General features: G+C 40.4%; 1 protein-coding gene across 1 annotated transcript in view; it reads right to left on the minus strand.

The window, feature by feature from the left end:
• LOC124626669 (RNA-binding Raly-like protein) overlaps positions 1–14,256 on the minus strand; it is a 71,803-nt gene that overhangs the window by 18,967 nt on the left and 38,580 nt on the right. The window contains exon 3 of the mRNA XM_047152546.2: positions 3,037–3,087. Within this exon, the coding sequence (XP_047008502.1) occupies positions 3,037–3,087 (51 nt within the window). The remainder of the gene's footprint in view (positions 1–3,036; positions 3,088–14,256) is intronic.

Below are 14,256 nucleotides of genomic sequence, written 5' to 3' on the forward strand. Positions count from 1 at the left end.
TCTCTTTCGTTCGTTGTTTCTTTCTTTCTTCCTTCCTTTCTTTAAATTATATGTACGTTTCTCTTTATTTCTACCTTTATTTTTCTTTCTTTCTGTCTGTCTGTCTTTCTTTTGGACGCACACACACACACACACGCACACACACACACACACACACACACTATCTCGTTCTATCACAAAATGTTATCAGCTATGATCATGCTTCATTACATTACCATTACAAGAAAAATATGGTCTTATGACTACTGAAGGTCTGACTCACTCAGTCTCTCTCTCTCACACACACACACACACACACACACACACACACACACACACGCTCGCACCGTGTATCTGCTTCATCATATAGTAGCTATAAATATCAGCACGCTATTTGTAGTTAATAATCATACAGCAGTTTATCACAGTTAACTTTATATGCTTCCTTAAATAAATACAACTACGTTCCATCTACAATTCTGTCATTTTTAGATATTACAGTAAGACATAACTTTATATTTTATATACTTTTAAGCAGTATTTTAGTGTGGAACCTCACAAATATATTAGTAGCATCTCACAGTCCTGTCATTTTCCCCCCCAAACAAATCAGGCTTTCTGTCCCTGTGTTGTTGTTGCAGGGGAAGTACAGTAATCCTCCGAAGCCTAATTCCAGCGGCAAAAACCTCAAATTGTGTAAACACGTTTATGTTTGACTTGCATGCCCAATTTAGCCCCGTGCACACGCAAAGCAGCGCAAGTTATTCGGGATCGTAGTGCGTCAGAGCCTCAGTGTGGCAGAGATTCCTGTGAAATCACTCACGCACTACAGGCAATTTAACATATTTGTATTAAAAGCTACTCTTCCAGAGCTCTGTTCATATAAAAGCTTTCTGTAGCACTGATTTTTTTTAATGTGCGTGTGTGTGTGTGTGTGTGTGTTTGTACTGGGAGCAGGTTTGCAGGTAATCGTGTTTGTTTGTGTGCAGGTCTGCATTTTGCCGCAAGTCAAATCTAAATGTGCTGACTTTCCGCTTTATGAATGACCCGCATCCCCTTCACACTGCACAAGGGAGGTAGTTATCTCCCACAGCAATTATGTGTACAAATGAATAAAAACAGAAATGCAAGCACACACACACACACACACACTGTGTGTGTGTGTGAGAGAGAGAGAGAGAGAGAGAGAGAGAGAGAGAGAGAGAATGCAAAACTTGACTTGAATTGCACTTTTACATAATTGCATAATTCGGCATTCTCATAGGTCCAGAAACATGCGGTGCAAACCGGAGTCATTTATCACACTGGGAATAACGTCAGCGTACACAGTTCAGGTCTGTGTACGCTCTCTCTCACACTGCTTTGTCAGCAGCTCTAACACCTCTGCTCGTCTCTGTACAAGTATACAGAGAAAAAGTTGATCAAATCTTGATTGTACATAAGCCTCTGAATGAAATTAGTAAAGATTAAAACTCTTACGGCCGTCCTGCCGTAGGTAAATAATCAAAGACGGGGTTGATAAAGCGGAGATCCGATTTCCGCCGCAGAGTTGACTATTTTCTTGACGAGACCATTTTTTAAAATGCATTAATGAATGACACATTGTGCTTTGGAATCGTTTCTGATTCCATCCACCCTTTCGATCACTTACTTTATAGCAGCTATAAACAGTCGTTCCTTCACTCGCCTCTCTTTATCTCTCTCTTGAAGTTAATAAGACAAACAAAATGCATCATGAGATGTTAGAGAGGAACTGTAAAAGCATAAACTCAAGCTTTCACACGGTGGAACTCGGATTTGACTAAATAAGAAGACATCCATCACGAGCTATGTTTCCATCCAAGTTGCGAATTTAACTTATTATAATATGGCGTATAAAGCAACGTTTCCACCCCGTGTGTTCTCGCCGCTGTTCTTACTTTTCTGAGCCAATTATCCAATCACGTGATTCGTTGAGGTAAAGTCACATGACTTTTTTTTTTAATAATGCGCATCGAAATGATCCGCCTCAATAGAGCGCATACGTTTTTTTTCCTGCGCATTCTGGGGATTTTATTCGCATCTGGCGTTTCCATCCAGCGTTTTTTTCTGTTGCGATATCCCAAAATTCGCATAAAAATACGTGAATGGAAACATGGCTAGTTTCTTTCGCAAGTTTCAGGAGTTAACTGGCTTATTTTTTTTAAAAAAGATGGCAATCGAGACATTTCAACTTAATTTACTTAGGTTCAATGAAAGTTCAATGAAGGACATAATAAGCTGGTATGTAAAAAATAAACGCGCGAAATTGCTCTGTAATGCAACAATAATGCTGCAGAATTTGACAGTGCACATCTTCGTTATGTTATAGATGCCGCAGTGGACTGCAAAAAAATAAATAAAATAAAAATAAATAAATAAATAAATAAAGGAATACAGTTTTTACTGCAGACTTTTAATACGAAGGAGCATGTTCTACACGGCATTATCTTTTCATTAGGATTAAGCTCGTTGAGGATTTTAATGACATATCAGCCACAATAATGCCCTCCATGTCGTTTACTCATTTAATTCTGACACAAGAGTGTTTATAATTAAAATATTTATCTATGTGCTACTGAAATTAACTCGTCTTTAGTCCTGGGCCTTTTTTTTTTTTTTTTTTCTGTCTCCGCCCCACATTATGCCACTGGTCTGTTCTCTGATTGTATTCACCTGTTTCGAGTTAGCCCTTGATTAGTTTGCCTACCTTTTGCAACATGATGTTGTGAATCCTCATGAAATGTTTTCTACATTACCATAATTAATGTGCATGTGTATTAGTTTACATAGAGTTTACATAACGCTCTCCGCCTGTACTATGTTATACCTGTAATATAGAGCACATTGACTTGACGCTCTTGCATCCTGACACCCAGTACCGTACCTTACAGGCGTACAGAAGCAGACCTGAGGCCTGTAAGCACTCAGATACAAAAGCAGAGACAGAGAGACCTATGGGTACACACGGCTTTCAGCTCTTTCCTCTCTGACACATGCCACTCAGGGTGAAAATGTGTATCACAGGGCTGTTAGTACCTGTCATACAGTTCCTCCTGGTAGCAGTCGTAGTCCAGCTCGTACTCTGATCTGCAATGAGACAGAAAGAGGAAGAGTGTGAGTGAAAAGCACAAAGAAGCTGTCATTTAAGCTCACACACACACACACACACACACACACACACACACACACACACACACACACACACACACGACGGCCTTTACTCTGTCCATTCTTACACCCGACAGTGAAGACTCAGTGCTCGTGTGTGACCTTGTTGTCATGTGTCAAGAGTCAGAGGCTTGGGCCTTTAAGATTAACGCAGGTGGATAAGTGAGTTCTGACAAACACATCTCCTCTGGATTGACATGATTTTTTTCAGGACAAATCTTTCCATTCTACACCAAAGTGCCCAGTCTAGAACTGCTGGCACCTGTCATAAAAATTCACCCTAGCATTGGGAGATTGTGAGCGTGGTCAGGGGTCCAAGGGAGCAAAAACAGACCGTACTGTCTGGGTGGGAGGGAGCGCATACTCTCTCTTCCCTGTTAATCACAGCAACACTAGAAAATTGTAAGCGTCTGTAAACTGTGAGCTTGAGGCCCTGTTTACACGAGTGCGTTTGGGGTTTCCTACGGTTACGCCTGTCGTCTTCACTACTCCGGACTTCTCTACTACACACTTTTGGGAAAACGCCGAAGACCCCGTTTTAGTTTGAAAACGCCGGGCTCGTGAGACGACACGCGCTGTTCGTACACTGAAGCCGGTTGAGAATAGCTGTTTGTTTTTGACGCTTCTCTGATAGTTGAAAATCCCCGTTAATTGTCTTCTGCTATGTGCTGATAAAATTAGCACCTGATTTATGCTATGAGTGAGTGCAGTGATGATAATGAGACCTGAGACTGTAATGACCTGTCAGTGAGTGTGTGAGAGAGAGAGAGAGACAGACAGAGAGAGAGAGAGAAATTGAAAAACAGTGGAGCAAGGCACGGTCACATTTCACTTTGACGTTTGCACACATTATCATTTTTATGATATTATTATTATTATATTTTTTTTTTAAATATAGCTACAGACAGTGTATAGCTCATATATCACAAGTACATGACAGTTCTGGGCCGTGTTTATTTTATCTGCATGAGGCAAGGAAGCGAGGTAAATGAGAATACCCAGTGAGAATGCCCAGTGCTTTAAGTGACACACACACACACACACACACACACAAACCACTCTGTTACTGGAAATTCTCCAAGCTTCTAATTCCTGTTGCTTTCAGTTAACAGATGTATCTGTAAACATGTCAGGCACTGCGACCAGCTGCTGCAGCCCCCCTTCCACAACAATTGTGAGCACATACAATTAAACAGGTGCAGGCCTGAGAGACAACATTCAAAATAAAAACAAGGCCACAGACAATTCTTGATCAAAACAGTGCTTTATCACAACAAAGAGGCAAGGTTTCGATCCACTGCTGGATCTTCTCAGGTTGAATACAGTACTTCACTCACACTCACACACACCCGGCCTGTCAAGCACCTAAACAAAGCGAGGACCCGAGAAGAAGTACTTATTGCCAGAACTGCACATGCCTACTGATCATAAAGGTTCATTAAGCAAAAATCAAAAGATATGTGGAGAAAGGCGCTTTAGTGGAGCTTGTGACTTTATTGAAACAACCTGTGAGCGGTTAACGGCTCCGACGTTGCCAGCTTTTCCTTGAGTGGAGGACCTCATCAGGTCAGGAGTTTTTCCACTTCCTTTAAAGGAAGCGAAATCCTCATTTATTGCTGACAATTGCGTTAAAATTCCATAAGGAATAAAACACTCGTTATAGGAAAAGAATCAACGGCAGAATGGCGTGATTAGGCATCACACGACACATTACTGTTAGTAATATAGCATCATAATCATTACCTGTAACAGAGGTGTTTTTATTCCTTTCATACAATGTCGATCGGCTAAATTTTTATTTATTAAAGAACGACACATCATACGTCAACCCGGCGTCTTCACCGGCCTCTCGTTTGTCTCTTATGAAGATAATACAACAATACACATGAGAAAATGTTCAGAAAAAAACATCCACTTTGAGATCTTTGAGATCACTTTGAGATCCGTCCATCTTCTATACCGCGTATCCTTTTCAGGGGCACGGGGAAACCTGGAGCCTATCCCAGGGAGCATCGGGCACGAGGCGGGGTACACCCCGGACAGGGTAGAGGTTACCACGTTTGCCTCATACCTTCAGGGTTGGAGGTTTGACTCCTGTCTCCGCCTCGAGTGCGCGGAGTTTGCGTATTCTCCCTGCGGGTTTCCTCCGGGTTCTCCGGTTTCCTATCCCAGTCCAAAGACATGCGCTGTAGGCTGATTGGCGTTTTAATTGTCTGTAGTGTGTGAATGTGTGTGTGTGCGACCCAGAGTTCCCTGGGTCATGCTCCAGGCTTCCCCGTGTCCCTGTGCAGGATATGGAAAATGGAAAGATGGTCAAATCCGATTCACGTCCCATGAGAACCCAGGCTTTTCTAGAAAATGTCCCAGACTTATTAAGCGTAATGTCCATCTTCACTAGGTGTAAAAAAGTTAACTAATCCTGTCGGTGAAGATGTAAAGCGATATTACCTAAGATTGTTAGCTGGTAGAGCTAACAGTCCCAGGCCTGTCGGGGAACTGAGGTTAAGCCTTTCGTGTGACGCTGATGGATGGAAGAGTTCCGTGACTGTCAAGAACGACAAACTGTTTTCGAGCTAATGAAGATGCTTTTGGTGATCAAAACATCGCAACTCTTTAAAGTGACAACATAGAGAGTACGCAACAATTTACCTCCCTCGGCACCCGGCCATTGATCATCGGGATTCAAACTTACGACGTCCTGATGATAACGCTACGATGGACTGTGTATCAGGTTCATGAAGCTGAGAGAATTCTTGGTCGATATATTACTGTTGATTTATAACTCTAAAGCAGAACATTTGAGCCTAAATAAATGTTCATTTTTCACACACACGTACACATACACTCTCTCTCTCTCTCTTTCTCTGTCCTGGCAGCGGGCTACAAATAATCACTAATAAGTGGCAGCGTTTATGCTCCATACAGGCTTTGCCAAATGTGGTTTACGATTGCGCCTAAGCCCGGGGTGATTAATGAGACGGCCCTCTGTTTTTCTGAATGCATCTGCAATCGGAGACGGCGCACATCTACATTTTCCAGTCAATTTTGGGCAGCTCTGAATCATTGCTCGTACTTCTGCTGACACTTTTATTATCCTGTTAGACTGAAAGCTCTGTCTCGCAGCCAATCACTGTCTGTCAGCGACTCAAAAAAAAAAAAAAAAAAAACCCCTCCAGGTTGTAAATCAAGAGAAGTAAACAACGACACGACAGATTTCGCAATAGCACAAAGACAATTATGGCTAAAATGGACAATTTATTTGTATTTCCAATAAGACTGTGACTGACAGAGACGGTTCAAGAGTTGATTCTCTTTGTGAGATGAGAAAGCAGAGAAGCTATCGCGACGTCCTGCATCCTTTCTAACGTTCCTAGATACTGTTATCGGTGTGACATCATGCAGGTCAATTTAGCCTCGTTTTCCCTTCAGAAGGTGTCATCCTGAGAGCAGTCCTTTAGAGAATCTTTAGAGAATCACTGCTTCGCAATTCTTTGAGTGAAAGCCTGTTATCAAAATAATGCACACATCTGTAGAAAAGCTGATCGCCCGTCTCGCTGGGTCAGAGCATCTCCAAAACTGCTAACGTCTTGGTGCCAGATACCAAAGCACAACTTCTGAGTTCTTGTGGAGTCCATTCCTCTACGGGTCAGAGTTTTTTTTTTTTGGTCACACAAGCGGGACCTACACAACATTAGGCAGGTGGTTTTAATGTTATGGTATTGGGGTATAATACATAATATTACTATTATTGTCAAAAATATCATGACATTGCAAAAAGACCTTGAAAGAATACACTAAGGTTTATCAATCCAGTTTCTATTCAGTAAGAAACAAAAAACAAAAAGCTATGCGCGCGCATGTGTGTGTGTGTGTGTGTGTGTGGTCGACGATAGTGTGAAAGTGCTGCTATCTAACCATCACAGGGCCATTTCAACTGAGGGAGGACACCAGTTATTTTCTCCTGTTTTCTTGCTCTATAAGTGCTATTAGAAATGATAGGGTCTTCAGAGGCTGTAAATTGGAATAGTTCCACTCAAGAAAGAGGTGCCAGGAGCACTCAGCTTCACCTTCAGACACACACACACACACACACACACAAACGCTAAAAGCTTATCAGAAACTCTCAGAGTTGGACGTGTGGTCGTGAGCTTTTTAGTATAGCTATGGCTTGTGTGTATGTGTGTGTGTTAATGTGTAAGGCATTATATGAAAGTCCACCCCAAGTACACAGCAGAGACAGAGAGATGTTCTCACCAGTGTTTTCCCGTGTCTCGAATTTGTCTCCAGTGGCCAATTGTGATTGGATTTTGCGACGAGACTTAAATAATGAAGCTAGTGGTCCTTCATTTAGTAAGCAACCTATCAGGAGTAGATAGTACCTCACAACATTTACTCTTTTACACTTACACGGGCAATGTTTGAAATAAATTGCACCTGTAAGAGTTTAAATTTAACATTTAAATGCCATTCTGATATGAACATGACCAAGACTGAGGAGACATGTTTATTTATTCAGTGTATGCCTTTAAGATTGTTATTGTTTTGTATTATTATTATTATTATTATTATTATTATTATTAGTGGGCCAAGCACCAAGGTAGGCATCTAATTGTTATTCTATGCTTTCTTCTTCTTCTGGCAGCCCATAGAACCATCTGGTAAAAAGTTGTGAAATTTGGCATATTGATTGGGGAGTGTCTAAGAAACATTCGGACCAAATTTAGGCCAAGTGTTTCCAAAGCTCTAGAACCACCATCAGGTCAAATTTGGGCCTAATTAGGGAGAACTTTTATGTCATAACTTTTGAACTTTGTGTCCAAAATTTAAAAGCCTCTTTGGATTCCCTGGGTCAAGACGAGTTCAACACACCCTATGACGACATTTTCCACCTAATTACGGTAGATTAGATCTTGGATTTTGTTAAAAACTGTTGTTGTTGTTTTTTTTACGCTACTCTTCCTTCAAATTTTGTCCACTCATGACCAAACTTGGCACACAACATGTCCAGAGTAAGCAACACAAATGTTATCAAGAGAATCTTGATATTGAAAAAGGTTTACCCATAATGGGCTAACAGTTCTGACAGTGAGGCTGCCAAACAGGAAGTGAGGCGGTGTCTCAGCATCGACACCAGATCATTTTTGGCTCCTCACCGGACTGAAAATTTTGCTCTTGTTCATTATCTAGCTATGAGGAAATCCTTTAACCACTGTAAGACTGGATGCTAATGTAAAAACTGGTACTATTATGGGCTTTTTAAAATCAGGATTCTTAATTTACATGTTAGTGATTTTTGTTTTTCAAAAGATTTTTTTTAAATAGAAAAAAATAACAAACAGTTAAAGAAATTGACTAACTTATTAGTAGAGATGGCAAAATACCACTTCTTTTCCAATACTGATACTGAAACCTTGAGAACAGTCCATGTAGAAGTAATAGTTAAAGTAGTAGTAGTAGTAGTAGTAGGAGTAGTAGAAGTAGTAGTAGCAGTAGTAGTATTAGAAGTAGAAGTAGTAGTAGAAGTAGTAGTAGTAGAAGTAGTAGTAGTAGAAGTAGTAGTAGAAGTAGTAGTAGTAGAAGTAGTAGTAGAAGTAGTAGTAGTAGTAGTAGAAGTAGTAGTAGTTGTAGTAGTAGTAGAAGTAGTAGAAGTAGTAGTAGAAGTAGTAGTAGTAGAAGTAGTAGTAGAAGTAGTAGTAGTAGAAGTAGTAGTAGTAGAAGTAGTAGTAGAAGTAGTAGTAGTAGAAGTAGTAGTAGAAGTAGTAGTAGTAGAAGTAGTAGTAGTAGAAGTAGTAGTAGAAGTAGTAGTAGTAGTAGTAGTAGTAGTAGTAGTAGTAGTAGTAGAAGTAGTAGTAGAAGTAGTAGTAGTAGTAGAAGTAGTAGTAGAAGTAGTAGTAGTAGAAGTAGTAGTAGAAGTAGTAGTAGAAGTAGTAGTAGTAGAAGTAGTAGTAGAAGTAGTAGTAGAAGTAGTACACAGTAAAATCCCTAGTGTTAAATTAACACCCAGAGTGTTTATATGAGTCCAATGGACTTATATAAACACTGAAGGATGTTAATTCAACACTGTGGGTGTTAAATCAACACCGATGATTTTGCTGTGTAATAGTAGTAAAAGTAGTAATATTAGTAGTAGTAGTAGTAGAAGTAGTAGAAGTAATAGAAGTAGTAGAAGTAGTAGTAGTAGCAGAAGTAGTGGATGTGGTAATAGTAGTAGTAGTAATAGTAGAAGTAATAGAAATAGTAGAAGTAGTAGTAGTAGCTTTAGAAGTAGTAATAGTAGTAGTAGTAGAAATAGTAGAAGTAATAGAAGTAGTAGAAGTAGTAGTAGTAGCTTTAGAAGTAGTAATAGTGGTAGTAGTAGTAGAAATAGTAGTAGTAGAAAAAAGAGAAGTCCATTTTTCACATTTTGAGTGACTATGCTCATGAAAAAGTGAAAGCATCTTATCTTATAAGAATCTTGTATGCTTATATCTTATAATCTTAAATCTTTTAATCTTATATCTTATATGTTTCTACCTAAAATTAAATCTTCCAATTAGCAAACGTATCTGCCAATAAACTGGCTTGAAATGAGTAAAATGATCAATATGCTTAATAAAAAAATAAAATAAAAATAAAATAAGAAACTTAATGAAAACTGTTAGAGCAATTTTGCTGATATAAAAATTATTTTCACTTGCTAACATGCTGATTTTGCAGAGAGACAGGAAAACCGCTCGAGGGCTGTGCAATAATAGACGTGTCTAGAAGTGATAAGAAGTAATCTAGTGAAGATGCAGGTGATGAGTTGATGATCTGAAGACACACAGAGTAAATAAATACCTCAAAACCTGAGTTACTGCAATTGAGCATTGTACATTTGTGCATTTATCTGTCTAACAGACATACTGTAATCCCCTTACAGTCTACCCACAAACACACACACACACACTCACACACACACACCCACAATACAGAGCCACATGCCTACATAATGGGACCAAAATGATTTATAATCAGCTGTATCTAATGGATTGCCCTGCTGCAAGGCAAATTATGAAAAGAAATTAATTAGCCTTTAGCAACCCTGCTGTCGCTTTCTGTCTCACACACGTCTCATCATGGGGGGTCGGAAAGAGGGGTGGTGGGGTGTATGGAGGCGTGAGAGAGATGAGATAGGTGAAGGATTGTGGATCTTTCAGTCTCTGACATGATGCTAGAAATAATTAAGGTGTAAATGCGCTGCTCTGGTCATGCCACTGTTAGTATGTGACTGACATATTAGTGAGCTGTTATAGCAGAGTAATATACAGTAATAAAAAAAACTCAGAAATCCTTTCGTAAATGCTAATTAAAGCTATCTTTACAGAACATTTCGCCATATTAATGATTATATATATATATATATATATATATATATATATATATATATATATATATATATATATATATATATATATATATATTTATATATATACACACACCGGTCAAATGTTTGTGGACACTCGACTGAAATGTTTCTCATGATGTTAAAAAGCTTTTGATCTGAAGGTGTGTGATTAAACGTGTGAAATCTGTGTCGTAGACAAAAATATAATCGTGTCGACTTATTCGTTTCCTTCATTAGAAAACTGACACTTTATTTACAAAAATAGATGTTTTTAAACGGACGACTCGGAGGGAAATATTCCGAAAAGCAGCGGATAAGAGTCCGGCGTCGGTGTGAACTCCTTTAATACTGTTTAAAAAGCATCTCGGGGAAATCCCTCAAGAAATCGCTCGAGAAAACGCAGAGAATACATTTCTGGAAATTCTAGGCAGAAAGGGGCGTCGACTTTGAAGATTTTAAAATACTAAATTACTTGGATTTATTCTGGATTTTTTTTTTTTTATCACAACATAATTTCCATAGTTCCATTTGTGTTACTCCAGAAATGTCGATAGAGATGAACACACACACACACACACACACACACACACACACACACACACACTTGTTCATTCCATCTGCTGTCAGAAAGTTTCAACTTTCAACTATTCCCCTTCTGTTTTCTCTCTGCCTTTTGTCTCTTTCTTTCATTCCTTGCAGTCTGTCATTTCTCCCGCCCCTCGTTCCTGCTCCTCTCTCACCATCTCCTACTCTTTGATTTTCACTGTGATGGGTGATGGTCCATTTCTCAGTGTGTGTGTGTATGGCTGTACTGAGGAGCTGTTAGTACAGCCATTGCAGTAACAATGTTCTTCAACTGCACAATCTAACAAGAACCGAGCAAACTTTTAATTTTGCTTTCAAACTAAAACTAGAAAACCTAGAATAGTTGTGACGGTAATGAGAGAAATAATGGAACTCTTGGATCAACATTCTTCCTTGGTCAGCCAAATAACTAATAAAAAGCAGGTAATAGGTTTTAAATGGCCACTGTCAACAAGAATAGCTTCACAACTCCAAGGTCGGGGGTCCGATTCCCACCGTGGCCCTGTGTGTGTGGAGTTTGCATGTTCTCCCCGTGCTGCGGGGGTTTCCTCCGGGTACTCCGGTTTCCTCCCCAGTCTAAAGACATGCATGGTAAGTGTATGAATAGGTGTGTGAGAGTGTATGTGATTGTGCCCTGCGATGGACTGGCACCCTGTCCAGAGTGTACCCCGCCTTGTGCCCGATGCTCCCTGAGATAGGCTCCAGGTTCCCCGTGACCCTGAAAAGGATAAGCGGTATATGCGTAAGGAATAATCGACTCCGGTCCATTGATTTTTTAGAAAAATAATGCACACATGCGCCGGTATTTCGTGTTGGAACTACACCTCGGGTTTGCGTTATTTTTCGAATAATTCAATAATCCAGTCGATAATTATTCCTTACATATTTCTGGAAAATCAGTATTGCTTGTCATTTTGTTTGGCTTTTAGATCTGTGGTGCACAGTAGGTAACGTTTCCGTCGTTTCAGTTAACTTGGCGAAGTGATATGGAACTGTAATGCGGTCAAGGCCGGACTGGAACTTCTGTCAACCAATCAGAATGAAGTATTAAACAACACTGTGGTATAAGTTACACATAATTATTTGTAACTATATTCACCATTCTTTGACTGTTGTGTGAAAAAATCCTAGGATATCAGCAGTTTCGGAAATCCTCAAATCAGCCCGTCCATGCCACGCTCAGAGTCACCGGGATCACGTTTCGGTCTCCATCCAGATGTTCGATTTGAACATGAGTTTATGCAGCTGACACATGATTGGCTGATTAGATAATCGCATGAATGTGCAGGTGTTCCTAATGAGTAGACGGTGAATATATACAGTATAAACACCTCAACTAATGTAAAGCACACACACACACACACACACACACATACACGGTTCTCGTTCACTCAGAGCGTTTGTTTTCTGTACAGCACTCTTTCTAGGAGTGTTTTCAGGGATACACTGATTTATCCTCAGATAATGTTCACACTCTGTCATACACACAGTAATAAATCAGCATGCTACAGTGTGCCTAATAGCCTGGAAACTTGATTTCCTGCCACTTCAGCTGTTCTCCAATCCAACTTGGTGAGATTAGTGTGTGTACACACACACACACATGCACACACAAACACACACACACACACACACACAAACACACACACACACACAGGGGACTGACCTTCCATTCGCAAAACAGCCGAGATATTTGGCACATAAACTTTGTCAAGACAGTTCACAATACAAATACTGCCACAGCCAATTTCTGTTTCACTCCATTTTCCGTGTCCTTGTGTGTGTGTGTGTGTGTGTGTGTGTGTGTGTGTGTGTGAGAGAGAGAGAGAGAGAGAGAGAGAGAGAGATAGATAGAAAGAAACCAGGAACCAATGAAGTGTGTGTGCTCACTTTGCCCTGCTGCTTACTCTACTCTACACTTTTTCCTCTCAGATGTAACTGAGCATTTCCTGCTTGGCGTGCAGGAAATTTTTTGCTTATTGCTCCCTTAACATGGTCACACTCGCCCTCAGCATCAATCCACCTGTCTCAGTGCCGGCCTGCGTGCGGAGCCGAGCCGAGCCGAGCCGACGCGGGAGGTCAAACTCGGATTTTACAATGCTATCAGTGAAAAGTGCTGAGTTTCTGAACAGCTAAATATCTGCCTTAGGCTAAGCTGCAATCATGCCATGCCTCTCCCTGAGGATTTAACACGCACTTAATGGCTGAAAGAATCACTGCAGTTTGTAGGCCACCTCGCGTAGTGCTAGAAAAAAAAAAATCTATGATTACATGGACTATTGATGTTTTTTGAAAATAGAATTTGTACCTTACTTTTTCCATCCATCCATCCATCCATCTTCTATACCGCTTATCCTTCCTTCAGGGTCACGGGGAAAAATGGAGCCTATCCCTGGGAGCATCGGGCACAAGGCGTGGTACACCCTGGACGGGGCGCCAACCCATCGCAGGGTACAAGTGCACACACAACATGGACAATTCGGAAATGCCAATCAGCCTACAGCGCATGTCTTTGGACTGGAAACCCAGAACTCTGCAAACACAGGGACGGAGGCAGGAGTCGAACCCCGAACCCTGGAGGTGTGAGGCAAACATGCTAAACCACAGTGATCTTGATTTCTCAACGGGGTTGGGGGGGGTTAGTAATTCTTACTCCCAAATGTCTTTGATCTTTCTTCCTTTCCCCAATCAAATCTTTATTTCCAACCTGCAATTAGTTCCCATTAAACAAACTACAAGAGACTCGAGTTGAGGGTGTAAATGAATGATTCATTCGGATCTTAAAACTTGTCCATGTGTATGTAATTGTTGGTTGTAGCCAGTATTTAATCCTCGGTCATTCAAAATGCACTTTGTGGCAACAGTTTGGGAAATGCCCATATCTGGGCGTGACAGTCGGGTGTCCACAAACTTTTGGTCTTATAGCGTATATTATTCCATAGCACATGACTATATGATCATTAGTTATTTTAAGGCTGTCCAATTTGCCACGAACGGGATTTGAACCCATGACCTTTCAACTATAAGGCAAATACATATGGATAGAGATTAGACCGAAAAGTTCTGAGTGCAAGAGTGTACCGAAATATTCCCTCTCGGGTTTTATTTTGTTTCTCAATTTCGAATTAGTGAGATAC

Source organism: Ictalurus punctatus, chromosome 4 (assembly GCF_001660625.3).
Source record: "Ictalurus punctatus breed USDA103 chromosome 4, Coco_2.0, whole genome shotgun sequence".
NCBI lineage: Eukaryota > Metazoa > Chordata > Actinopteri > Siluriformes > Ictaluridae > Ictalurus > Ictalurus punctatus.